A 27629-nucleotide genomic window follows, 5' to 3' on the forward strand; every position below is an offset into this window, starting at 1 on the left:
TGCAGAGTGACTTAGGCTTTTAAAAACACAGCACAAGTTGTATTAAGGTTACACCGAACACTGCAGCTTCCCACGGAAGTACTTGATCATGTTCAAAAATATTTAATCCCAGCAATTTTCACATTGTTCTTATAAAAACAGACATGTATGAAGGGAAATGAAATGCTTAGTACATTTTTTGGCACTTTTTTTTTTTTTTTTTTTTTGTAGTTTTTTTTTTCTTTTCTTTTCTTTTTTTTTTTTAACCTTTACAAATTACAAACACACATTCGTTGTTTTTAAAGGAAAAGAAAACCAAAACCAAAACAAACCAAAAAACCAATCTAAATCTCAGCTGTACACTGCAGAGATGCACTAACCATCCCTAAACTAAAACAGACTCCCCAACATTGTCGTGGTTACGTTGCCATTTTACAAGGACAAAAGAAGACAGCAGCAGCCCGGGACGTGGTGGGGCATCGCTGCCCACCCACAGCCCACCGCCCAGCTCCGGGGAATGCACCCAAAGTGAAGGAGCACGGGGGATGCTGAGGCCCAAAGTGAAGCTGCTGTGGGGTCCGCCTCCATCAGAGCGGTGCTGAGGGCTGATTCTGCCCCTCTGCTCCCCATATCCATGCTGGAGCCTGGCCCTGCTGCTGAACAAATCTCCAGCTTCACCCCCTCTCCTTGTCATCACCTGGGTGGGCTTTGCCCGTGAGCAAAATGCAAACCTTGAGGGTCCCAGTGGTTTGGGGACACGTTGGCCCAGCACCCCAAGGCAGGTGGCAGCCCCCACAGGGCCCAGTCCGTGCTTACCCTGAGATACTACCGCGGGGCGAAGGGGACAGCAGCCTGCAGCAGTGCTTGGGCTGTTCTGTCCTGATGGTGGCACTGAAGAAGAGCAGAGAGCAGCAGTCCCCTCACCCCAGCCGTGCCACCCATGCCGTGGGTGCAGCAAACCCTCGCCTACGTCAGCTCTGAGCAATCAATTGCAGGCTCTTACAATGGAGACGCTTTTAATTTTTAACAACAGAAGAACTGCAAAACCCCTCTGTGGGTGCGTGGCTGGGGGATGGGGAGATGGAGCTCTGTCCCCATGTGCCACTGCTGCCCACCATGGGGGTCCGGGCGCAGACCCCGCGGCTCTGCAGCACACCTAGCGCAGTTTAAATAGAATAAATACAGTGAAGAAAACAGTAAAATCTTCAATAAGGAGGCAAAAGGAAAGACAACAGCAGGTCCAGGGGTCCAACCAAACTTCACATAGTCTCTGGATTAGTTACTGAGGAAGTTCTATGAGAGCACATTAAGTTCGCAGCTGGAGACTCTCTTGCCTTTATATCGAAACTTCGTATTCTCTTGTTTCCTGGAAAGAAAGAAAAGCCATTTTAGGGCAGCAGCTGTGATTTGGGATGATCACCCCATTGGATTTGTGGAGCCAGGAGTTGGACTAGGTGATCCTTATGGATCCCTTCCAACTTGGGATATTCTATGGTTCTATGATTGTACTGATGAGAGACGCCCTGGAGGCCACCTGGGGAGGGAAGGCACAGCAGCACTCACCCCTGTCTCATAAATTGGGTTGTCAAACTCCGTTTCTACCGTGATCTGGCTGTAGGGGTGAGAGTACATGAGGGGCAGGCGGAGGCTGGAATAGTACCGGCACCTGGGGACAAGGCAAGAGTCACTCAGATGCACAGCCCTGCAGCAATGCGAGACCCTCCATGTGCCCCCTGTCAGCCTGGGGCAGCAGGGGATGCCCTGTGCTGGGCTTTGGAGCACAGTAGGGCGTGGTGATGCTCCCTGGAGCTCTGCCATCCACACCCCACCTACCTGGTGATGTAGATGTAGGCTCCTCCCAACAGCAAGGAGATGATCAGCACTGGGATGAAGATGGCCAAGGCCATATTTCCCCCCTCCAACGATGTCTCTGCAGCAGCTTCTGCTACTAAAAGGACATGACCTCTTATGCTGGCTTTTTCCCAGCACAATCTGCTGCCCCTCTGCCTCCGCTCCTCCAGTCCCTCACATGGGACTGGGGGTACTGAGGGCAGTGGGCAGGTTCTATTGGCTCCCTGCAGCATGCACCTGCCTCAGTCCCAGTGTCTCTGCAGTGCTGTGGACTTTGGGCTGGGGAGCACCTGGGGGTGCCAGGCTAGAGCGCAGGGGTGGTGGTGAGGTGGGGCTTGGCCCTAGGGAGTTGTGCAAGAGGCTGATCCAGCAAATGTGTCACTCACCTTCCAGAGCATGCTCAAAGCTGTCCTGATTGACTGGAAGAGAAATGGAGAGTTATTGGGAGGTGGCTGGGTGTGCACTGGGTGCTATAGCTTTGCATGCAGGGGGATTCACATATCTGTACTGAGGCTACCATAGGAATCTGTGCCAGCCTTTCCATGTCCCACTTGGTCACAAAATGTGCTGCATGCTTTCAGCACTTAATGATCATTTGCTCTTTTTAAGTGCTCACACAGAGGCTGAGCAGGCTGGGCAAGAAAATGTGTATGATGTCTCTGCCTGGAATGGTGGCACCAGCCAGAGGTGGTGGATGCTGCCCATCCCAATGAGTACTCCCCACTCCAATAGGTGCTGCCCATCCCAATGGATGCTCCCCATCCCAATGAGTGCTCCCCATGCCAATGGGTGCTCCCCACCCCAATGGGTGCTGCCTGCCCTGCTATGCACTACCTTTGCAGATGGGCAGTGGCCCACTCCAGTGCGATGGCTGTCCCAGTATGCACTTGATGGTCACCTCCCCCATGAGCTCGAAGCCCTCATAGCACATGAAGGTCAGAGACTCGCCGGGCAGGTAGAGGCGTTTGTAGAGGATTTGGTAGCCATTTTCTGGCAACCCTGGGTTGTCACAGGCCAGAGACTCCTCCGCTGGAAAGGAGCACATTGCAGCGTGAGGCAAGGGCTGAAGGGAAGGAGGCTGGAAGTTCAGCTGTCATCGAGCTGTAGGGGAGGGCTGCAGCACTCACAGACGCAATGTGGGAGCCGTGAGGTCCAGATGGGCGTCCCGGTCTCGCGGCTGTAGCAGGTCAGCAGTGAGCTGCCCTCCAGCACGAAGCCAGGGTTGCAGGTGTACTGGATGGTGGTGCCCACCAGCAGCACGGGGTCAGAGATGAGGCGAGTCGAATGCTCCACCTCTCCTGGGTCTGTGCAGTACATAACTGGGGAGAAGAGGGGATGTGGGGTGGGTCCTGAGGGCACGGAGCACATTGCTCAGGGCAGAGTGGGGCAGTGGGGCACTCACTCTTTTCACAGAAAGGAGGGTCGCTGCTCCAGCTGAGGTCCCACTGGCAGGTGAGCGTGTCACTGCCCACGATGTCATAACCTGGGTCACACTGGTAGGTGATCTTGGCCCCTCTCACCAGCTCGGTGTGCGATGTGGTCTTCCAGCCGTTCTGGATCTCGGGGAGGTCGGAGCAGGAGTCGTTGCGGGAAACCTCTGTGGGACAAGTGCTGACTGTCACTCCATGCACGAGGCTCCTCGCAGGGTGTGCATCCCACCCTGAGCACCACAGCCCCGTGAGCAGCCCTGCTGGTCTGCAGATGGCATCAGGGATAATGGGGCCCCTTTGGCAGTCACTCCAGAAGTAACCGAGCCAGAGCCCTACAGCAGGCTGTGGGTTCTGTGGGGGGTTTGCTGGGGCTGGAGAGGAGCTGTGAGCCAGAAATCATCCCCAATTGCAAAACTGTCCCCTGCAGACCCTGCTCCAGCTTCATGTTGTCCCCTTGTGCTGTCAGGTTTGGGGATGATCCCAGCACCCCACTCTCTCCCTACCTATGTAGTTCATGATGAATCCTTGGCCCTTCCCAAAGATGAGCCCAGCAGGGTCAGAGTGGAACCGGATAGTGAGGTCAGGGCTGGAGGAGTAGAGCTTCTGGGGGCCGCTGCTGCCGACGTACTGCCCCAGGATGCGGGCAGAGAGCTCGTCCCCATCATAAATGGTGAGGATGTCACTGTTGGTGAGGTTCAGGCTGGAAAGAAGAGCTTGGTCAGCCTAACAGGGAACCAGCAGGATGCTGGGTGTGGAATGAAGGGGCAGTGAGGTGACCTTCTGCCTGACACTGCATGCATCCTGTCTGTGTGCTTGTCCCGTCCCCAGCAGCTTGGGAAGTTCTGTGGGGATGCCTATTCTGAACAGAGCAGCAGTGCTGCTCCTCCAGCCCTGGCTCCAACTCTGGCTGCAGCTCCATCACCAGCTGCAGCCCCATCATCAGACCTGGCCCCATCATCAGCCCCAGACCACTCTCCCTGCTGCAGACAATGAGAAAGAGCCGAGGCTTTCCCCTGCTACTCCAGGCCCCCCATTGGCTTTGGAGCTGCATGGGACTCTCAAGGACACCCACAGAACACAGCTTACAGATTTCAGCCGAGATCCCCGTGGGGAGTGACACCTGCCCCATGAGACAAGCGGTGACCCCCGCGGTGACCGCAGTGCCGCAGTTCTGGGAATCAGCAGCCCCAGCAAAGCTCTTCCCGGTGCCGGAACCGATCCGCTTTGGCAGCCGCTCGCCCAGCATCCCCGCCGCCAGCAGAGAGCAGTGCTGCCCCGCGGATGGAGAGGAGCCCGCAGGAGAAGTCTGCACCAGGTCTGAGGCGGCAGCAACCCCCCGCTCCGAGCCTGGGCTCCGGGTATCCCATGCAGTGTCCCATGCAACATCCTATGCAAAGTCCTATACAATGTCCTGAACCATGTCTCATGCGATGTCTGATGCAATGTCCTGTGCAATGTCCAATGCAAAATCCCGTGCAACGTCCCATGCAAGGTCCAGTGCAATGGCCTGTGCAATTCCCATGCAACAGCCCAAGCAAATGTCCTTGTAAGGCCCTGGGGCTGAGCCCAGTGCTGTTCCGTGCCCAGCTGAGCCAGAACATCCAGCCCTGTGCTGGGCAGGATCAATCCCACTATGCTGCTCAGCATCCTGGGCCCGGGGTGTGCTCAGGCACAGTGGGACCCCCACCCCACACATCCACCCCTCTGACTCAGCCTTGTTTGGAGATGCCTGAGCGGATCCCCAAACATTTTATTAAGAATGTTCTTGGAAGGCACCCAGTTAATCCCCATGGCAAGCTGACATTTGTAGTAAATCTCTGCTTTCTGTCAAACATGATTTTCTCGGTGACATTTATGTCTGATGACTTCAAATCGCCTGGTCTCCAGTCCTGCTCAGCCTGAGAGCCCACAAATCCAGCAGAGCCTCACGGGAAGCTCTGACTTGTGATTTTTACAGAAAGCTTTAAAGCCTTTTTGACTCTAAGCCCCTACTTGAGACATGCCCTCCTCTTGAAAACCCAAAATAGCACTGAGGAGATTCCCTTTGCATAAGAAGCATTACCATGCCCAAGGCTCCCTGCCTGGAGACAAAACCCATTCCTCTTTGAGTTACATCCAGATGCAGTGAGGAGTGGGTGCTGCAATGCAATGGGTGGTGTAAGGCAAAGGATGCTGCAATGCAACGGGTGCTGCAAAGTGATGGATGCTGTAATGCAAGTGCTGCAATGCAACGAATGCTGCAAAGTGATGGATGCTGTAATGCAATGGATGCTGTAATGCAATGGGTACTGAGCACACTGCAGGGGATGAGAGAAGGGCAGAAGGGGCAGAACAGACACAGAGCTGGTCCCTGGGAGGAGGATGCTGCAGGGAACTGTGCTGGGCAGGACCAATGGCAGGATATGTGCCGATGTCTGAGAGCAACTCACAGTTGGATGTCCAGAAACAGCCGCTTCTCCTCACCCACGTGGACTCTCCAGATACAATCCTCTCCCTCCGTGTAGGGCTCTGGCCAGTTGGGGGACAGGATCACCCCGGCCATGGCTGTCAGCTCCCCCCCACACGTGGCTGTAGCAGAGAGGCAGGGCTCAGCCCTCGTGTACCAGAGCATGGCATGGCCCCATGGTGCGGGCACTGACCTCGGCACAGCGGCTCCGTGTCGTTCCAGTACGGGTCCCGCATGTTGACACACTCGATGACAGCAGGACCCTGCTCTAAGGAATGCCCGGGGTCACACGTGAACTCCACGGTGGTGCCCAGGTTGTAGGTGGGGTCGGAGGTGGTAAAGTTCCCATTCTGGATGTAGGGTTCGTAGCAGTGGCCCCGCTCAAAGGCTGCAGGAAAAACCCCATTAGCGGTGTGCGCATGGGGGCTGGGGAGCAGCATAGCCCCATCCCCAATGCCCCACCACCTGCCTCCAGCTTTGAGTTTGCAGGAGGAGTCCCAGGGCTGCTCCACCACCCCACCAGGAACCTGTCCCTCCATCCCTGCCATGCACAGCCCCCTCCACACAAATGGTGTTCATTACAGGCAATTAGGATTAACAACCGTTTATCTGTCCTGAGCCATGCAGGCTTAACCAAACCCTACTTCTTCCTTTGTGTGTCAGCTTCAGTAATGCACTCTCTGTGTTGTTACTGCTGTATTTACCAAGCAATCTTCCCTGGGATTACCACCTGTCATCGAGCCCGCTCTTTTCCTTTTTCTTGCTCGGGAAATGCATTCCCTGAAGCTTCTGCAGCCATAGGGAGGTTCAGCTCGCCATGCATGCTGACAGCACCACAGGGACAGCAGCATGCCGAGTGTTTGTGACTGACCCCCTTCCTGCAGCCCCCCAGCCCACAGCAGAGCATCACCTTCGAAGCGGATATTGAAGGCAGTGGTGGCGGCTGGCTCCTCGGCGAGGAAGTCGATGCGGATGGAGGAGTCATCGCTGATCACCCCCTCGAAGGGCACGCTGTCAGCACGCAGCGAGTCGTAGAGCACTGCCGAGCGGTTGCTGTCCCCGCTGTACACCACCATCCTGTGCAGGGAGCTGGGGGTCAGCCCACAGAGGGAGGAGTGGGGGAGGAGGGATGCAGTGCCCCGGGGATGTGTGGGGTCCCCCAGCCCTTCCCTGTGTGCTCCCAAAATCCAGCAATTGGGAGAGGTGGTGCCAATGAAAATTCACCAACCAGATCAGTTTCTTTTACCTATATCTTAAGCTGGATTTTTACACTTTGATTTTACTATGGGCCATAAACCTGGCTCACTGCCTGTTACCGGGCTGAATTCCAATGCTTTCTAAACACAGGTGTCAAAACCACGAGGTGTGCTTGCTTATGTGGATGCTGATAGCCTGGATGTGCAGCACGAGGTACCCCTTTGTGCGCTTGGACACCCCATTAGGAACTGGTGTCCCACACCCTCTCTTCCTCTTGCTCCCACCCCAACCAGAGCCAAGTGCCACCAACTCCTCACCTGTCCCTCTCAGCCAGCAGCAGCTTCTCGAAGTGCAGGTGCAGCTTCTGGCCCGGGGGTGCTGTGATGGCCCACACGCAGTACATGCTGCCCGACTGGTTGCCCGCAGTGCTGGGCGAGAGGACACGGCCGATGGTGGCATTGTGCACGGTGCCTCCACAGGGCGCTGCCGGGCAGAGCGGGGCAGGTAAGGGGCAAAAAGGGGCACAGCCCCCACACCCCCCTCACCCGCCTCAGCAGGGGACACATTCTGCTGCCACAGAACGGCTCGAGTCGCACAGCTTGGCATCGCTGTCAGGACTGCATTCAACGAGCAGCACAAAGCACCCACATCATTTTTGCTTTGGGGTTTCCCCCTGCGCCTGTGCTATTTGCATGCCCACACCTGAGCAGATGGGCTCGGGGCTGCTCCAGTGTGGCCGGGATGCGTTGATGCAGGTGAGCATATGGGGGCCCTGCAGCTCGTAGCCCAGATGGCAGTGGAAGTGAGCGATGCCACCCGAGTGCAGATCCATCACGGTGACATCTCCGAAGTCGGGTCTTCGTGGGAAGCTGCAGCTCAGCATAAACACTGCAACGAGCACAGAGTGCAGAGCTCAGGGCTGCCTGCTCCCAGCCATGCTACATGTCCCACACCACAGGCAGAGCTTGCTGTGGGGCAATCTGCATGCACCCGGCATTGCTTTCCACCTGCACTGCTTTTGACCAGACCCAGTTTCTATTTTAGAAAGAATTTCCTTGAACTCATCCATTTTTTATAGCTTCTCAAGGAAAAAGAAATAGATAATTTAGCGAGAGCCTGTGCAGGAAGAGCTGCAGAATGGGGACAGAAATGGGGTGAGGAGCATATGTGTGACTATCAGACCCAGCACCCCAGCAGGACGGGCATTCCCATTTGCTCCCACCCTGCACGCAGCACTCGGGGCACCCATGGGGCCGGGGCACCCACCCTGGTAGTGCAGCTGGAAGGTCCCCACCGCCTCGTCCTGGAAGGTGCGGAAGTAGACGGAGATGGTGTTGGTGGGGCTGCGGATGACCTGCCCTTCCACCAGCAGCGTCTGGTTGGCCAGCACCACCAGTGTGTTGTCATCCACGCCACGGATGGAAAGCACCTCCCCGTCCGACAGGTTGACGCTCTTCACCTGGGTGGGAGGAGAGCCATGGGGCTGCAGGACAGCATCTAGGGACATATGGGGGGTCACCCCCACCCCCAGGCGTGAAGAGCACCCACTCATCACAGCACTCATGTAGGGCTCATGGCTCACTGCACACCCAGTGCACCACAATCCCTCCCCATTCCCATCTTGGGTTGGGGAGTCCCAGCAAACGCTCCTAATGAGCGGTCCCAACAGGCTTTGATTATTATTTGGAAATAGCTGTGAAGTAACCTCACATTTGCATTTCATGTCCATTCAGCTTAATAAATGGGCTCATATTTCAGCAGAAAGATGCTCATCAGATCATTTGTTTCTTTAAGTGCACGAGGACTGGGGATCTATATTTAGCACAGCCACAGCCTGTAATTGCAAACCCTCTCGACGGTGTTGTGACGGGAAGGGTTTGTTGCTGTTGTCACAGCATGCCCATCTCCCCGCCCCGCTGCGTGGAGCACAGATGTGCAGAGCCCATGGGAGCCCAATGCTGGGAGTTGCAGGGCCATCTGATGTGCACTGCAAGGATTGGGGCTTCCTGGGTGGGACGGCCCTAAGACTGTCACATAGCATCACCCCCTGCCCCAGCAGCCCCTCAGCACATGGCACCAGGAGTAGCTGCATCCTCATCCCGCTGCCTGGCTGCATTCGGTGCTGCAGGAGGGGCCGAGAAGGGTCAAAGCTAGCCAGGGTGCAGAATGGGGACTTGTACCCAGGAGAAGCTTATGCTTTATTTTGCAGAATCACTGCTGATGGTGCCCTGCCAGGGGCTGCGGAGCACAGGTTCTGCTGTGATCAGAGCCAGAACCCATGTCAGCTCCTGCAGAGCCTGCCGGAGAGGCAGGAGGAATCCTTGGTTCAGGCTGCCAGGCTTGCTCACCCACTAGAAAATCTCTTTAGGGAAATTCTATTGCCTGCCAAGAAAATTCAAGGTTCTTAAAAACAATGACAATTTTGTCAAATATTCTCAGCTTTGGCTGCTCTGCTCTCAAACTGCTGCAAAAAGGCGCGGGGACAGAGTGTGCTGGGGCTGCTGCAGGATGCTGTGAGAACAACGGGGATGCTGGGGGGGCTTGGGACCCCCAACCCTGGTGAGACATCCTGCTGCAAGCCAAGCAAGGACCTGACTCAACAAGAATCAGGATCAGCCCTTTGGGAAGCAGAGGATCTCTGTGCTTGGGGTTGCTCAGCCCTCCCCATGCTGCATCCTGGCAAACCCAGAGGAAAGTGGAGCCCTGAGCTCACTGCCTTTCTTCTCCCCGCCCAGCGAGGTGTCCCCGCTTGTCTCCATTACAGGAGCTGGGAATTAAATCAAAATCACTTAAACATTATCCAATTATCCCCATCACTGTGTCAGAACTGAGGAAGTTGCACTGTGTTACTTCAGCACCTGCCCAATGTAATTAGCTGCAGTGCCACTGGTTCACACTGCTGGTACATGTGAAATAATTAAAAAGTGATGGAGGAAAATCCGCCAGCCCCTGGCAAGGCAAGGGGGGCTCAGGGGTGTGCGGCCACTTCCCCATGGTGGCACTGCCTCTCAGCCAGGGACAAGAAGCAGCACTCACACTCCCCCCAGCCTCAAACCAGCTCTCCAGAGAGGCACAGCTAGCATCGCTGCCTCCCTGCGCTAATTACTCCCAAAGTGCAAGGGATGGTGGTGGCACTGAGAGAGTCCCTTGGACCCCAAGGGGAGAAAATGGGGCAGATGTGGGGGCTCCCATTCTCCCCATGCACTACTGTGTGCCCTGGCACATGGGATGGCCCAGGTCCCGCCCGGACCCAGCACAAGCAGGGTAGGATGGTGCTTTTGTGATTTCATTTCTCTGAAAGCCTCAGAAACAGCAGCAAAATGAAACCCAGGGCTCCGGGGGAGTGGGGAGGGGTACTGCAGCATGAGCATGGGGGCAGAGCTGAGGTGATTCCCCGACGCACTTCTCACCTGCAGCTCCACGCCATAGCCCGTGTAAACAGTGACGTTGTAGGTGCACTCCAGGAAGCTGTGCCGGGGCAGCGGGGGATAATCCGTGGAGTCGATGTAGCCCTCGGGGTCGTAGAAGCTCACACTGCAGCGCACTGGGGGATGCACATCAGTGGCTGCCCAGGGCACAGCTCACCCCCCTCCAGCAGCACGTCCCACCTCACTTCCAGTTTGGGTGAGAATCTGTGCTGAGGGAGCGACCCTCCTCTCCAGAGGTCCCTGGGGTGGTGACACCCTTCTCAAGCACGCCTTGCCGCAATCACTAAGGATTTTGGCAGCTCCAGAAGGCAGATTTGCCCCCCACCACTGTCATATCCCCACCCCATATCCCACTCCCTGGTGGCACCGCGTCCCCGTGTTCCCTTACCCGGGGTGGGCTCCGTGGTGATGACGGTGGTGGTGATGATGGTGGAGGTGGTGGTTTCTTGGCTCTCCTCTGAGGCAGAGCCATTCATCTCGCTCTCAGCGCTGTCCATCTGGTTAATGGCACCACTGGGAGCTGCCGTGGGACCCGTGCTCATGTCACCAGGGCCATCAGGGAAGGGCCGAGCAGTCGATGGTGGTGGGGTGGAAGGGGAGATCTGCAGCACGGGGCGGCTGGTGGGACCCCATCCGAGCAGCTCGGGGGGGCTCTGCCGCTGCCCATCCGCTGTCTCCATTGTTACAGGCGGCTCTTGGGAGGACAGGGGGAGCACGGAGCCCCGTGTGCTCACAACCCTGGAGAGCCCTGGCAACGTGGGCTTGGTCTTCAGCTGCTTCCTTGCTGTGTTGCTGTGCTTTAGGGCAGGCGGTTTTTTCTTAGCAGGGAAAGTCTGCTTGGTGTCAGCCCCGGGGTCTGTGGTGGGTGCTGGCAAGATATGGCTCTGTGCATGCAGTGATGGTCCCTCCACTGCCGGCCTGGGGCTGTCCTCAGCAGCAGGCAGCAGGTTGAAGGCTGCACTCTGTCTGGGTCCCCCCATATTTGCTTCATCCACAGGCAGTGGATGAGGGCTGGTGGGGAGAGGCGTTGCCTCGGGGCGGCCATCTGCAAAAAGAATGGGGAAAGTTGGACTGAGTGATGCTGGGCATGAGATCAGGGCTGTGCTGTGGCATGGAATCAGCCCTCTGGGAGCTGCAGCTGGTGGAGAACCCACTGTCTGCTAATTGTGGGGAAGCAACAATGAACCTGCGCTGATTCCCTGAAAGTTGGGTTTCTGCTGGAACCGCATTGCGCAGTCTCAGAGCCGCTGTTTGGTCTCTTTATCTCGAGGTCAGCTGCTCAGAGAGGTCTGCTTGCTCGTGCCGAGTTTGTTCTCTGGCTTGGCCTCTATGAATAGCCTTTATTTGTGCAATTGTCATCAGTAAATACTGTCATTTCAAAGAGCCTGATTAGGCCATGCCATCCCCCATTGTCTTCCCCGCTGCCGCCTGATGGAGAGCAGCTGCCCCGCTGCCTGGCATCAGCGCACAACTCGGGATTGAAAAGCCTCTCCCTAGGCAGCCCCGACCTTCTGCTCCGAGCAGGGCAGCCTGCAGGAGACAAAGAGTCCCCAAAGCCCCGCTACCACCGAGCGTAATTGTGAGAAGCGCAGATGTATTCACCAACACCGGGTCTGATTGGGCTGCAGCCCACGGAGTACAATAAGCCCCGAGCAGCACCGCAGCTTTGTGAAGTGCTGCACAAAGCGGAGAGTCAACGTTTTCCATGGAAACAGCAGTCGCCAGGAAAGGAGCTCAACATGCGGCGGTGACTGGGGTGTGCTGGGCTCCTGTAGGACCTGCTGCAGGGTCCCACATGTGGTCCTACCACAGCTGGGTGCTGCCTCCCCCAGCGCACACATCAGGGAGAAATGGCCTCTTGTTGCACCAGAGGAGGCTCAGGTTGGGTATTAGGAACAATTTCTTCTTTCAGAGAGCAGTGATGCACTGACACAAGCTGCCCAGGGGGTTGGTGGGGTCATCGTCCCCTGAGGTGTTCAAGGAATGTGTGGATGTGGCACTGAGGGATGTGGTTATGTTTACATACTGGTGGTGCGTTGGAGTTGGACTTGGCGATCTTAGAGGTCTTTTCCAACCCTAAAGATTCTGTGGTCAGTGAAAAGGGACATACAGTGGCACTGGGCTGGGTCTCTGAGCATCCCATCCTGCTGCTCCCTGCACCAAGCAGGGGGCACAGTGACACAGCAGGGGCTCCTGCAGGGACCCGCACCCCTGAAGTCACAGCGATAACAGAAACAGCAAAAATAAGCCCTCGGTTATTTGCCATGTGAATTCATATTCATAATGGATGTTGCTGTTAAGTCGTATTTTATGCTTTTGGAAAGTTGACTAATTTCTTATTAGATCCTTTGCCAGGAAGCATTTAAATGGTTCTATCCTTAACAAAGCATGAAATAAAACACTCTGTAGCACGGCCCTGTAATGAGGTACTTAACATGCTTCAGTTTGTAAAGGGCAAATGTGTATTTCAAAGAAGCGAATGCTGGCCGGGCTGGGGCAGGGCGGTGAGGGCTGCAAGAAGGAGAAGTGACCAGCGATGTTAATTCAGATTGCCATGGCCAAACCAGCCCTGTGTGTCCCCAGGTGCAGGAATGAGCTCTGCCCCAGGCTGGATAGGCTGATGGCTGCCTGCTTGGCAGCAAATCCCTATTGCCCTTGTAAGGCCTCATGGTGGTTTCACCTCTGCACTACAGATGCCCTTTCAGATGATGTATATAGGCAAATATTTGAGGGAAAAAAAATACTGCAGGAGCCTCCTGCCAGCCGGGTGGGAGGAGCAGCAGGACCCTGCCCGGCTGCAAATCCCTTCTGCTCCACACAATCGATCCGGAGATACTGAGCTGCTGGGAGAGACATGATCGTGTTTGACCTTGATCTAATCTGCTAAACCAGCTCTGGAGAAAGGAACACTATCGCAGCATACAAGGGGTTTATCCTGCTGCTTTATCTTGAATGCGTTGCGGCTGCCTGCAGGCTGCAAGGGATCTGCTGGGGCAGCGGCTGTGTTTGCAGCGCTGGGGCTGGGGTGCCAGCAGGATGCTCTACAGGGTGATGAGACTCTGCTGCACCAAATGTCCAGGAAAGTGTGGAGCAAAAAGGACCTGATGCAAAGCGGCAGCTCCTCCCTGGGCTATTCTGGGATCCGCTGTGTGAGCAGAGGAAGGAGCTCAGCTCAGAGGATGCCTCCACTCCCCCGTGCTTCATATTAGCCGCAGTAGGAAGCGCTCTCTGCAGGGCTGGGGCTGGGGAGGCGGCGGGGGCAGCTCCAGAGGGAGTGGGGCTTTGGGGTAGCAGTGCCCCCCCGTGTGCATGTAGGACAGCATCCACCCACCCATCTAGGGGCTGTTGGGTTTTATTGCAGTTTTGAAAGCTTTTGTTTTCCTGCTGCTGAGAAACAGATCTGCTCACTGCCCATGAACTGCATGTGTGCAGCGCAGTCTCCCTGTTGTGGTTTGGGGTTTGCTACAATGACCCAGATGCACCAACAGTACGAAATGTTGCGTAGTGAGCAAAGCAGTGAATGAGGCTGCACGGCCATGCGACACAGAACAAACCAATTAAATGCAAGCTGAAGCTCTCCCCTTCATCACAGTTCCATTCACTATCAGTTCCTGTTCTCCATAACAGTGAAATGGGTTTCTCAGCACTCCAAGGTCACAGCAGTCCCCACAGTGATGGGTCTGTGTCACTCAGCCAGTGATGGCACGTGCCCAGTGCTGCTGCGGGGAGCAAGGAGATCTGATTGCCGCCAGCACCTCAGCTGGAGGGGCTTAGCAGAATTAGGGAGCTGCAAGCGCTTGATAAAAGGATGCTGAAATAATCATCAGGCACTCATTTTGCTGCAGCGCTCCTGAACGAGCCGAGCTGTGAGTGGCTGCATTGCTGGCTTCCCAACGCTAAGACGATGCTATCGCTGCCCAGGAACCAGAGCACTGTGGATTGATTGCTAGGGCTCATATCTCTGTCCTAAAGGCTTTAGTGAGCTGATTATAGCCGAGCCTTGAAGAGCTTACAGGTATGCTATTAATGGTGCTGCTCATTCTGGTGCTGGGCTCGGGCAGGTTGATTGGTGCTGAAGCTGCTGCAGTGGTTTCTGGTGCTGGGTGGCCCTGCAGCCCCCAAGGGAAGGAGCAGGTACATATCCTATGCAGCACCAGGAGGGTTTCGCAGCCATGGAGAGGGGAAAAGACAGCTTGAGTGTGAAGCAGGGATCTGATGAAAAAGCAGCTTGGATCCATCCAAGCCCACCGGCTCAACGGTTGGGAAATGGTTTGGTTTGGTTTCAAATTTTAAAACAATTTTTTGCCTTAAATCTTGAAGAGCAGGAAGAAGAAGAAGAAAAAAAGCCTGAATCAAAACAGTCTTTCATTTCCAAAGTGTCAAAACAGAGCGACGCTGCCTGGATCTCCACGTGCCTCCCAACAGGAAACATGCATCCCGCTCCTTCCTGTAGTTACTATTTTAGCAAATCAACTTTTTCCATTGGAAATAAAAAAAAAGAAAAAGTTTCCCTAAGCACATCCTGGCAGTCTGACCCATAAGCAAATAAAATAGGAGCCATCTAATCACAGTGAGTCATTCGTGTGGGTGCGCAGATAAGCGCGGCCGGAGGAGGAGCCCCTGGGGTCTGCATGGTGGGGCAATGCGATGGGATGGCTCCGGGATGGGTCTGGGCTGCTGTGTGCTGCAGGGATGCTTTGTGTTCCGAGGGCTGTGGTCAAAACATTTGATTTTAAAATTTACATCTGTGTCACCGGCAACGCTCAAATAAGGTTGCCATGGAAACGCCTCATTACTGGTGGAGGATGCTGGCGATGGAGGAGCGCGGTGGGCAAGGAGGGCACTGGGACATGGCACTGCCTCACCCATGCTGTCCCTCTGTATGTCTGCACACTGGGAGGAATACAGCCCTGAGCCTGGTGGGATGCTGTCTGGGCACTGCCCTGCATCCCAGGGATGGGGTCCCCTGGTGGTCTCCTGGTTGTCCTAAAGGGAACCCAGACGCATGTCACCATCTGCACACAGGCATGGCAGGGCTGGCCGAGGTGCTGTCTCCCGCCGTGCCTGCAGGCTGGAAGAAATCCCTTTCCAAATACATTTGGCTCAGCTCGGGGCTGGCCCTGGGCTCAGGTGGAGATTGCTCTGGGGTGGGGGAGCATTTTGGCCACTGAAAGCCACCCTAACAGAGGACCCATGCTGCTCGTGCCTGGTTTGTTTCACTGCCACAAATACAGGAATTACACTTGCAAACATCCTTGCCATGCTCCAGAGAAGCTTGTAACTGCTCTAACGATCCGCAGCCGCCTGACAGATGCCTGGAAATTATACACTTCTCCGAGCTATGAGGAAAATGGATTTTCCTCCCCAACGCTGCGCCATGGAGCTGGAATCAATGCGCACTTCACTCGCAGGCATCGGTTTCAGCCATGCCAGCTCCCTGTTCATGCTCCCCATGTCCCTGCAATGCCAGCACTGACACTTAGGGTGTACATCACACCTCCCCATACAGTTACCCTGATCAGACGAACCTCCTCCCTCCCCTCCAGCCCCAGCAGGACAGGATCCCAGCCCGAGCCCCACGGGGCTGCCCACACCATGATGTGCTACCATGCTGCACCCCAGCAGCAGCCCGCAGAAAGCACTCTAGCAGCATTTCAGGCTACAAATTGGTCTGGGGGAAGAGAAGTGCCTTCTTTCTCAACTAATCATCCAGCTCAGTCATCTATATCTGGGTATAAAATTAAATGGGTTCCTGAAGAGAGAGTATATTTAGACACAAAAAGCCCATTCTAGTCATCTATCTGGGACTAAAATAATTAATCTTCCATCTCTATTAAGATGCTCTGTAGCAGATCTCAGGAAGCACGTGCTGCTGTTAACCCTTTGGGGACTGCCACGTGCCCACCATCGCTTCATGCACAGCTGTGGGGTCAGCCGAGATCTCCCACTTTTGCTGGGGAACTCGTCCCAAGAAATTCCTTCCTTTGCATTTTCTCCCCTCGCAGAGGCCGTGCAAAACCTCCCCGCCTGCTGCCTGCCACTGCCCTTGAAAAGACCCCAGTGATACTCCTGTGAAACAATGTCGCTCCAGCGCCTAATGACTCCTGACAGCTCGCAAACAGTCCCGCTGCTCGCAATCAGGAAGGCAGGGCGAGCGCCGGGTTACTGATGGCTGTGGTTATTGCAGTTATTGGGCTGCATCGATTACGGGATGGTCGCTGCTCCGGAGGCTGCCTGCAAGCAGGGAAGAGCCCGGTGCTCCTGCAGCATCCATGCACCCTCCCGGAAAGGCTGCCCCAACAGATCTCCATCTCCCAGAACGTCCCTAGAAAAGATTTGGCCAGAGAAATATAAGGTTCAGTCTTCGTGTCTGGCTATTTTCCATCCATAAAAATGGATTCATCCTGCTGGAGGTATTGCAGCCACTCCAGGGAGCTTTGCCCTGCACTCTGGGCACGCACGCCAGGCAGCTCTAGCACCTCCCTTCACTTCAGTGGCACTGTATTGTATATAATTAATCATCAGTATCAGTCATCAGTGAGTTGTGTTTTAAACAGAATGAATTCCATTTCTGCTTTATGTCCTGTAGGATGATGATAACCTATGTGTGGTTCTTCCCACGGAGCCTAATGATGAGCCATTGCACTTTGTTTTAATTAATACAGATAGCAAAGATATTTCCATAAGTCACTGTGGTGCCAGCCAAGAAGCAGGGTCTTCTGCATGGCAGCTCATATCCACGTGCACCCATGCACACCTCTATCCATATGACACTGAGCAGGCAGAGAGCTTTCTATCAGCCTGGTGACATGACCCATCAGACAGACATATCCCTAGCCCTGTGATGAGCCTCCTCCCTGCTAATGAGTCTCCTTTGCTTGTCAGTCCTATGCACCCATCAGGACCTGATCCTCTGCTCATGGTGTTGTTGCCAACATGAACCCACAGAAAACCCCCATGTTCCCCCCAAGTGGAGATGCAGGGAGCTGGAAGCATCTTAAACAGGAAAAGCAAACGGCAGAGCTCTGCCCTACCTGCCAGCTCTGCTTTGCTGGGTGCCCACACATTCCACCCCAGGTGGGTGCCCAGGTGGGCAGGATGGATCATTAAGCACAGCTGGATCAATTTAAGTGAGAAAGCCCTTATATTCCAGCCCAGAGGCTTAGTCCTGCTCTAGACTCTGACTGTGTAAGGGGGGATGGGGATGGGGATGGGGATGGGGATGGGGATGGGGATGGGGATGGGGATGGGGATGGGGATGGGGATGGGGATGGGGATGGGGATGGGGATGGGGATGGGGATGGGGATGGGGATGGGGATGGGGATGGGGATGGGGATGGGGATGGGGATGGGGATGGGGATGGGGATGGGGATCTTTTACAGCCGTCTGGCCTGTAGCTTTTCTTTTCCCACTGAAAGGAGTCTCTGGCAGGTACCTGACACAGCATTTGCTTCACTGCTCTGGGGAAGAACATTACTGAGTGAGCCTATGCACAAGTGCTTTGATATCTGAATCAACATGCAGAGAGGGGCCTTTGTCAGATGTTCCTCATATATTCTTGTACAACATGTGTGTCATGTTGCTGGTGCCTGTGCATGTTTTCTGTCTATATTGTTATTTCTGACGCATCCTGCTGATTGGGAAACGCAAAGAGAAAGTACCTGACTCTGTTCTTCCCAGCAAGGAGCGAATCAGCAAATTATTAAAAAGCAGCGTGTGGTCCAACCCAAGTCAGTTCTCCTCCTTCTACTGCTATTGTTTATGTTCCTATGGGGTAACACTCATATCTTGTGTACTTTTGATAGCAGTGTGATGTGATTAAGATAGACACGTCTGTGAAATGAGTCTCTTTGGCACGCAACTGTAAATGCCCTAGGAATGACCACCAGCTGCTGAAATGTATTTGGGCTCTCCCCACGTGTTCCCTGGGTCCCACCCTCATTGAACACAATGGCTGCTTCTGCTCAGGACCTCCATGCCCCAGTGGCAGCCCCATCCTGTGCCAATTAGGGACAGGCAGCCCAGAGCAGTGGGCAATGAATTGCAGCTGGGCAAAGCCAACAGTGCAGTGGGGCTGATGCATTTGGTGCATGTGAAACCCAACAGCTGATTTCATGGAGCAGAAGTAGGAGCAGCACCAGGTTCAAAACAACTTTTAACTCATGTTTTCCATCACCAAACACTCTGGACTGTAACTGGGAATGGTGCCAGAGGGGCTTAGAAGGGGATTTTTCAGAGCTGAATGCCTTTCTCAGAGTTGACTCCAACTCTGGGCTCGTAATCCTGAACTCAAGCAGACTGTTGCCTTTGCTGTTCTTTCAGGCTCTTTGTTTCGATCAAAGAGGCAGTGCTGTATAACTTAAGAATGCCTTTGCTTGCGAGGCCGGTTTGATGCATGCGGTGCAGCAACGTGGAAAAATACAGCCCTTGCCCATGGAAGGCAGCTCGGATAATTTGCGTCACTTGAGGAGATGTTATTTGCCATGACTCAATTCAATTTGTGCAGCTGGGTGACAACACACCGGTGTGCTGTGATGAACTGCAGCCCTCTGCCTTGCACCGTGCCCGCGGGGATGTGTCCATGTTGCAGGAAGCAGCACAGTGAGCCCAGAGCCTCTGCTCCAGTGCTTCTTGGGGTAGACCAGAGCCCAGACAGGGCTAGCAGGTGGTGACGTTCCCCAGAGCCACCCAGCCATGTCTGAGAGGTCCCTGCAAGGAGATATGGGGGCTTCTGTCAGCGGTGCAGAAGAGCGAGCTCTGGGCAGCCTGGTCTGGTGGTTGGCAACCCTGCCCATGGCAGGGGGGTTGAAACTAGCTGATCATTGAGGTCCTTTTCAACACAAGCCATTCTGTGAGCTGCTGGATTATTGGGGCTGCAGAAGCAGTGAATAAGCATCAGCTAAAGGCACGGGAATGCTTTTAAAGGTAGGAGTTGTAGAAGACATTTTGCACTGGGAAAATCTAAGATGTGCCTCTGGGGGAACTGGCTAATTCTCTTGTGCTGCTGCCAGGAGAGCGCTAGGCTGCAGCTGGAGGGGCTCTGGGTTTCTTGCACTCTTCCCTCCCACCTTTTCTAATGGATTCCAAGAAAGCTTCAATGCATCCTTGAATGGGAAGCACAGCACTCTGTCCTTCAGAGCCGTCTACACAATAAAGAGCCTTTTCACCGCTGCAGGCACGGGCTCCTCTGTGTGCTGGAAACAAAAGCTGAAAGGAAGCCTTTTATATTTTTTTGATTAGATAGCTTGAAAAATTTGCTTTTAATTGAAATTGCCTCAGCGGTTTCATCTGAGCATCAACCATAAGGCTCCACTGAGAGCTGCTTCTCATTGAGTTGGCTGTGTGTATCCTGCACTGCATCTCACAGGAGGAACGCTTCAAGGCACCCAAGAGAAGCAGCAGTCGCTGTGCCATTAGGGTGCTGAGCTTGCTTTGGGGGCTGAAAGGTGCTCTGCTCATTGCATGGGGAAAGAAAACTATTGAGTACCAAACTGGGGATGCCCAGAACCAGGGCTCTACCTTCCAGCTGTGTCAGTGGAGCGATGCTTCAACGGGCGCAGAGCTCCCCTTGAACAAGTCAGCAATCAGCCCTGTGCCTGTAATAAAGCATGGCTCTGTGACACGCTGCATAGGCTGGGCACTGGGGCAGGAGATGCTGCAGCATCCAATAGAGCCCTGTGCCCTACATTTATCACTGCACAGCTGTGCCAGCCCTGGTCCCAGACTGCAGTCACCTATGCAGCATACCACTGGCCCCATATGACCCCACGGGCAGCTCGTGCCCCTGAGGCACTGGCTCCAGTGCTCTTTGCATCCCATCTGCCTACTCCAGGCAGGCATGAATAAACAGAGTTCCCTTCCTTTTTGAAAGAAGGAATGAAGAAGAAAAATGACCAAGGAAATATTATTTGGAGACAGCTCTGAATTCAAGCACAAAGTGAAATTGCAATATTTCCCTGTAACAACTTGGGCTGAGTCCTGGATAAAAATGAAGTGGGATGCGACAGCACCTTTCCAGCAGCATTAGCCCCATTCATCTCCCGATGACTCCTCAGCCATTCCGCCAGCGGTGTACAAAGGCACCAGGAGTTACATTTTCCTCCACTATTTCTCAACTATATTTATGCTGTGAGATGTTTGTGGAGGTACATCGTGTGCCTCGGGCAGAGGATTAATTCTGAACTGTCACCTCGTTTTTTTGATGGGTTTGTAAATTCTGCTCTGTTGATTTGTGCGCTCGGTAAATTGATCAAATCTACTTTCCACAACTTAATGCACCAATTTAGAGCACGCAGGGGTTTCGGACCTCGTTGGCTCTCGTGGTTATGTAAATAGCATCCGACAGCAATTTTAGGAGTGCTGTGTGAATAACGTGGGTGGGTGATGAGGGGCAGAGGGAACGAATCCTGGGATGGGTTGGGATATGGGACTTTGCCTGGTCCCAGCAGCAATGCATACCTTACTTCTCCTTTGGGGATCACGTGAGAGCAGCCTTTCCATTTAGGGACTGGCCAACTTGGCAAATAGAAGCTTATAGCTGTCAGGAATAGCCTGATTTTTACTGAGATTGCCTTTAAATCATCATCAGAAAATGAAAACTGAGTCCTTGTGTAACATCATGGAGTGGGATGGGCTGTAGGGCTTCAGGAGCATGGAGGAAGGGACATCAGGAGTGATTTTTCTCCCGTATTGTCCTCCAGCCACCACTCTACTGGAGATGAAGGATCTCATCCACCAAATGCTGACACGCTCCATTAATCCACCCTAAAAAGTCAGATGGAGATTCTCCCTTGAATTTTAAGTATTTTCAGCCATTCTGCCTGGCTCCAAAATCACCCTGAATTGCCCAATTTCCTGAACATTCCTTCACTCCCTCTGCGTTATTGCTGCTTGCTGGTGCCTGGATGCTCCATCTAATTTCATGTCTTTAACAGCTATCACATTGCTTGGAGGATGACCCTGACAGCGTCTGCAATGAGTCCCACCACTTCCATCCTTCCTGCCCAGAGTGCTCCAGGATCAGCCCTGCCATTTATATATATATATATATATATATTTTTTTTTTACTTCTGTCACAGTTTGATTTTTTTTTTTTTTTTTTTGATGCTTCTGCATTTGGCACCGAATTTTCTTTCTAGACGAAAGCTTTGCATTTGGAATCACACCTCCGGTGCCGGCTGTCCTGGCCAGGCTGTGCGCTGCCTCCCGCTGCCAGCATGGGCTCGGTGGAAGCTGCCTGCTGCAGCCATCTGTCCCGGCTCCATCCTGCCCTTTTCCTTCCTGCTCTCCTTGCTCTGTCAGACAGGACCCACAGCTGAGCCCCCGACCCTCTGCTTGCTGAGATCCCTGCCTCCTGCTTTTCAGCTGGATGCCTTTCAGCCAGACCCATCCTACAGCAGGGATGGAAGCCTGAAGTCAAGGAATTGGAGAAGCATCTGTGCAAACCTGAGCTTGTCCCTGGCTCTGGGCAGGGTGTCCTTGCTTTGAATCACAACTGCTCCAGGCTCAGGCAGCACTCGGGTCCTCTGGCTCAGCTGCTCCTATGGCCCATCTCCAGTGAAAGAACAAGGAAAAAAAGAATAGGAAAAGCCATTTGCTACGTCTGTGCTCTGCTCTGCCCCATGCATACTGAGCACACAGCATCAGAGGCATGGCAGAACAGATTTCAGCAAGGCAAAGTAGGAACAGAGGGGAAAACATATCTCTGGAGGGGAGCAGACTGACCTCATTTGTGGTGTGTTGGGATCTGGACACCCCTATGTCACAGGGTTGTCAAAGCAGTGACTATGAGGCCAAATCCCTGCTCCTTGATGTCTTCCTCCCCCACCCCTTCCCCTGCTGCAGAGCAGATCTGGGCCACACGGTGAGCTCCTTGCTTTTACGAATCAGTGCAACTCCGCTGGCTTCAACGGCATGATGCTAATTCACAGCAACGTGCATCAAAGGAGTTGCTATTCCATGTCCGTGTCAGCTAAGAGAGACGCTGGGCAGAAATAGCACTGTCTGGGAGGAGCAGGAGCCCCCCCTTCCTGCACCTGATGGTTCCACAGCAAGTCCCAGCTTCCAGAACTCCTCCCATTTCTGGAATCCTGATGGATGAAGGCAGTGTGGGAGCAGAGCTGGCTTGCAAAGGGGTCACTGAGTGAGTAAGGAGTTGATTTATTTCTCTTCTTTGCCCCCCCAGCAGTGCTTGCTGGGAAGTGTTTCTCCCTCTTCTCATCCTGGCTGATGCAGACGTGCAGTGGAGGACCTGCATCACATGTGTCCCCTCAGTTCACCCAATCTGCACATCACCATGTGCTCATGGTCAGCCTGGAGAGGAGGCCCTTTTGGGAAGGGCTGTGAAAAGCCATGTGAGACAGCGATGGCAGCAGCTGAGCTGCAGGAGCCTGGGTCAGGAGAACAGAAAACCCTCCCTTGCCCTGCTGGAGCCTTTTTAGGGCTGCCCATCCCTCAGCTCCTTCCTTCTCATCACCTCTGCTCTTTTGGTGCAGCAAACAACCCAAACTCCCAATGCCACCAGCAGAATGCTCTGCAAGGACCCCTCAGTGCCCAGCTCCACTCGTGTTGAGCTCTGGGACACGCAGCCAGCAGCTCTCTGTGCATAGGCTGGGCTGTGCATTGCTTTCCACTGCCACATCCCCGCAGGTGGCACTGCTGCACACTGGGGTTCCAGCTCCTGAGCTGCCCCACGCTGCTGCCATTGGATTTTGGCCTGAGCTTCACATCAGAGGAAGGACTTATGGCAGCGCCTGGCTGCTGGCTCCTCTGCAGCCCTGGGGTGGCAGCAGGGATGTGCCCCCCATGTCTCCGAAGCCCTGCCCTGCTGCTTCCAGTGCTTGCAGCCACAGAGCTGCTCGGCACCGCATTCAGCGATTTCATACTCTTGACAAGAGCGTAAATGCATCCTGATGGACTGGAAAATTGGGAAGGCGCTGCTCGTGCTATATTTTCTATAGGCATCTATCTGAACTCCAGCAAGATGCATTTATTGGCAGGCTCCGGTTGCAGCCATGTAACTGTACATTATGCTAATTAAAATATAGCCTGTGTTTTGTAACAGGATTTCCTTGGAGCGTGTTTTACTGTTCGGTAATCACTTTCAAATATTGGAAAAATAAAATCCCATCAAGTAAATAACTTCTGGATGGTTCTTGGAAGGTTATTCTTATTTTTCAGAGCCCCACTGGAACTGGCAGTACTCGTCACTGTGACAGAGGGTGTAAAATGTGCTGATCTGTAAGGCTGCTTGTAGATCAAAAGCCGCATGGTGTCTGAGCATACAGAGAACATTTCAATTTAAAAAAAAAGAAAAAAGAAAATCTGTTTGTACAAAATGAGATGAAGAAGTGACGCAGAGCTCAGCTTGGGATCCCATCGAGCCTGGCTTTGGGTACCTCCAGGGATGGGGCATGCATAGCCTTTCTGAGCAGCAGCACCAGCTCCTCATGGCCCTAAACAGTGTGTAGGTATGATCATGGGTGACACTGTATAAAATCCACAAAATGCACATTTGACACAGCATCTCTATATGGGCAAGTTGGCAAAAATACAGGAGAAGCAGATGGCTCAGACGTCAATTTGATTTTATTGCTACTGATCCCGACTGGACTTATTCTTTCATTGAAGGAGCAGGGAGGAAAACAGAGTTATGTCTTATGGCCGCTGATAGCTCCTGATCAGACAAACTCCATTCCTGTTATCTCAGCACCGAATGGGCGCCGTTATCTCATTCCTTGGGATGGCACCACTCGGGGTGATGCTGATGGCAGCATGCATGCTGTCCATTTGTTGCAGACCTCACTCCGGCTCTGCTCAGTCTCTCTTCCTGCAGGACAAACTTGATTTTCTGGAAGGATTCTGATGCTGCGCTCCTCGCGAGGCCAGGTGAGTCACAACGAGCCAATAGAAGCCAGCAGGAGAAAACAAGGCAGGGCACAAGCGAGGGTGCTGCTGTCGGCCGTGCCCGGGGCTCGGCCAGTTCGGAGCCTGCGGAGGATTTGCCGGTCTCGGCACCACCCCTAGCGGCCGGCAGCCGGAACGAGGGCCGGGCACAGAGCTCCGAGCCCCGAACGCGGAGCCCGATCCGAATGACGGCAGGCAAGGTTCCCGGCGTGGCACTGACATGCTACCCACAGTGTGCCCAGCACGGCTCTGGATCACAACTGGCGATGTCCCCTGCGTGACTGTGGAACACAGCCCTCGATGTCCCCAGCACAGCAGTAGCACACAGCCCTCGATGTCCCCAGCACGCTGCTCGCTGCTCTCACACCCCGCAGGGCCGTGCCTCGCTGCCTGCACTGCTGCTGCTCCCCGTGCTGGTGGGTGGGTGCAGAGCAGTGCCTGAGGCTTTCACACCTCCTCTCTGTTGATCTAAATGACTCCACAAGTGCAAAGCGCCAAAAAGCCACCGGCAGAGCAAGTGATTGGTGCACGTCACGCAGCACGGATTGTTCCTTGAAGGAATGAGCTGGAAGATCAGGCAGATGGAGCACAACAAGCCATCTTCCTGCAGGGTCTGAGCCCGCTCCCCTCCCAGGCTGAGAGCAGAAGGGACTGCGGATCTGAGCTCTGGCTGTCACCTCCTGCACACGAAGGACAAAGGTCCCTCCGGCATGGGCAGAGCCACCATGCAGCCCTTTCTCCCCAGCACTGCTGCCAGCAGTTGGGGATTTTGCAGCACTAATTCGCCAAACCTCACAAAGGGTCAACTATTTATCAGCTTCCGCTCTGCCAACATGAGAGGAGTTCGGTACAATGTGTTCTCCAGCCCTGAGATTAATGACGGATCGTGCTTGCCATCAGGGCCAAATCCTATTGGGAGAAGTCGGGCTGCTGTTTGCAGTGGGTGCTCTGCCCCCAAACCCCCCCGGGCACATCTCCCAGTGCAGCTCAGCACTGCCTGTATGGCAGCGTCTGCAGCACAACAGAGGAACGGTCTGTTTGTTTCAGTGCTGAAACACGAGGCCATCAACTGCAAATAGACTTCAGGTCTGACTCCTTGTTATGTACACTGTATGGTCACGTGCAGAACACACACACAGGTGAGAGAGTAAGCACCACAATCTATTTTGTTACTCAGGAATAAGGGTTAATTGTGTACAAAGTCAAACTCTTTTAATGCAATCTGGACACAAGAACAGAAGCGAAAGCAAGGCAGGAAACATTGCACAGCACTCCTGACACTAGGAGCTGTTAATCTCTGCTAAAACCAACCGCCAGCCCTAGGGGTCAGTCTCCCAGGCCCTGCACAAACGCTGCAGCACAGGCAGGCACCGGCCTCTTCAGTCCTCCCTCTGCCCAATGCGCATCAGTGATGGAGCTAGCACTGCACAGAGCCGACTGCCCAGTCCAGCGACCAGAGATCAGGAGCAGCACTGGTTTAGCAATCTCTAAGCACCGCGCGAGTTTGCAATGACTTTGTCAAGTCACCTGCAAATGGGTCCCGAAACCTATTCTTAGGTTTGTCATCACAGCGCTGGGAAAAGGAAGAAGGGAGCAGGTTTGTGCGGAAATGTGAAACACGTGGAATGAACATGCAGCCCCCCGGCTGGGGCACGGCTCCCTGGAGGGGCATTGCTCCCAGGTACAGCATCCCAGCAGCACACGTATCCTTGCCAAAGCACAGCACCCGCACATGGCTCCCTTGTGGGATACAGCCCCGGTAGCACTCGGACACAGCTTTCCAGTAGGAAACCGCCTTCAATTAGCACACGGCCTCGGTAGCACACAGACCCCGACAAAGCACAGTTTGATTCCCCAAAAGGACACGGCCCCCGTTAGCACACAGCTGCCGATAACTCCCTGCTCCCCGGGAGGACGCAGCACCGCTATGACAGTGCTGCCATTGTCACAGCTCCGGTCGGACACGGCTCCGATGCCACACATCCCGATAGGACAGCGCTGCCGATATCACAGCCGGATCGCACGCAGCCCGCCGCCCCGCCGCCCCGCCGCCCCGCCGCCCGGCCGGGAGCTGCTCGCCCCGCGGTGCTGAACCGCCGCTGTCCCGCCGGGGCCGTGCTCTCCCCGCAATGCCCGAAGTTTCAGCCCGGCCCGGAGACCCCGTGCACGGAGGGTGGGGGGGGCCGTCCGGTTCCATCAGCCCCTCTCGGGCCGGCTGTTTCCCCCCCCCTTCCCCAAACCCCATCCTGCCCACCCAACCCCCGGGATGCGCAGGGCCCCGGGGCCGCGGCCCCGCTCCGCCCCGCTCCGCCCCGCTTACCTGGGCGCGGGGCGGCGGGGCTGCCCAGCAGCAGCAGGGCGAGCAGGCAGAACCCGCGGGGCCCCGGCATCGTGCGGCGGCGGCGGGCGCGGCGGAGCCTCCGCGCTGCTGCGAAGCGAGCGGAGGCGAAGCGAGCGGGGCCGGGCCGGGGGCGGGGGCTGGGGCTGGGGCTGCCGCCGGAGCCGGAGCCGGCGCGGGGAGCGGCGCGGCGGAGGGAGGAGAGGAGGGGAGCGGAGCGGAGCCGAGCGGAGCCGAGCGGCGGGGGAGGGCAACGGCGGCCGCCCCGGCCCCCGCGCTGCGCCGTGCGCTGCGGCCCCGCCCGCGGCTCTCCGGCCCCCCCCGGCTTCCCTCCAGTTCTGCCCGGCTCTCCCCGGTTCTACCCGGCTCCCCGCAGCCCCCTGTGGCTCCCTCTGCCCCAGGAATCTTCCCCCTCCTTCAACCCGTAGTCTGCAACCCGGCTTCGCTGCTTCTCGTCCCCAAGCCCCCCTCGGCTCCGCAGGTCCCTCTCTGCTCCCCGCTCCATTCTTGCCTTGCCCCCTTTCCTCTCTCGGGCTGCCCAAATGCCGGCCGTGGAGAAGGCAGTGATGCTCTGGGAGGGGCTGATACAGGCCCACTGCCCTCCTTGGGATCACAGAACACCGGGGACTGGTCCTGCTGCTGGAGCCAGGGAAGCCAGGCTGGTATTCTGGCTGTGGTGAGGACACTGGCATCCCCATGGACAACCCTCAGAAAGCTACTGATCTCTATGATCTCCGTGCTCATGGTGACCAGGGGCAGACAGCTCCTGGGGGTCCCAGCCCACTCTGGTCCCACTGAACCACCACCAGCACATCAAGATGGGTTGCAGCAGGCTGTGGCTGAGCTGCCAGAGCTACCAGTGCTGTTGCACTGAGTTGGATAAGAACAGAAACCGAGGCTTCATGCTCTCAAAATCACAAATCTGACCCTGAGTTGTTTACTGTAAATCACCTCTCGGTGAGAGCTGCCTGGTCCCCTCTGCCTGTCACATCCAATAGCCAGAGCAGTGTCACCAAGCATAGCACAAGAGTCAAATATCACAAGACCAAGGCCA

The 27629-nt window shown here is 55.0% G+C and overlaps 1 protein-coding gene across 1 annotated transcript; it reads right to left on the reverse strand.

Moving 5' to 3' along the window:
* Positions 1-303: 303 nt before the first annotated feature.
* SEZ6L (seizure related 6 homolog like) lies at positions 304-26714 on the reverse strand. The gene is made up of 17 exons (XM_090152612.1): positions 26558-26714; positions 10720-11376; positions 10314-10447; positions 8170-8362; positions 7606-7791; positions 7221-7386; positions 6617-6783; positions 5900-6094; positions 5690-5828; positions 3764-3960; positions 3233-3427; positions 2958-3149; positions 2665-2859; positions 2217-2249; positions 1813-1927; positions 1543-1645; positions 304-1345 (listed from the first exon to the last, which is right to left on the reverse strand). Exons 1-17 carry the CDS (start codon positions 26625-26627, stop codon positions 1316-1318), a joined length of 2967 nt encoding a protein of 988 aa, XP_090008738.1. The 5' UTR covers positions 26628-26714; the 3' UTR covers positions 304-1315.
* Between the last annotated feature and the right edge of the window lie 915 nt (positions 26715-27629).

The sequence above is a fragment of the Phasianus colchicus genome, chromosome 18 (assembly GCF_987193195.1).
Source record: "Phasianus colchicus chromosome 18, bPhaCol1.hap1.1, whole genome shotgun sequence".
Classification (NCBI taxonomy): Eukaryota; Metazoa; Chordata; class Aves; order Galliformes; family Phasianidae; genus Phasianus; species Phasianus colchicus.

What these genes read in the sequence shown, in the direction of transcription:
- SEZ6L (XM_090152612.1), bottom strand. Translation starts at nt 26,627, where the DNA reads ATGCCGGGGCCCCGCGGGTTCTGCCTGCTCGCCCTGCTGCTGCTGGGC. An exon ending in CCCCGAGCCCATCTGCTCAG is followed by an intron (nt 7,387 to 7,605) that starts GTGTGGGCATGC and finishes TCTGCCCGGCAG; the next exon opens with CGCCCTGTGGAGGCACCGTG. An exon ending in CTGCTGGCTGAGAGGGACAG is followed by an intron (nt 6,784 to 7,220) that starts GTGAGGAGTTGG and finishes CTCCCTGCACAG; the next exon opens with GATGGTGGTGTACAGCGGGG.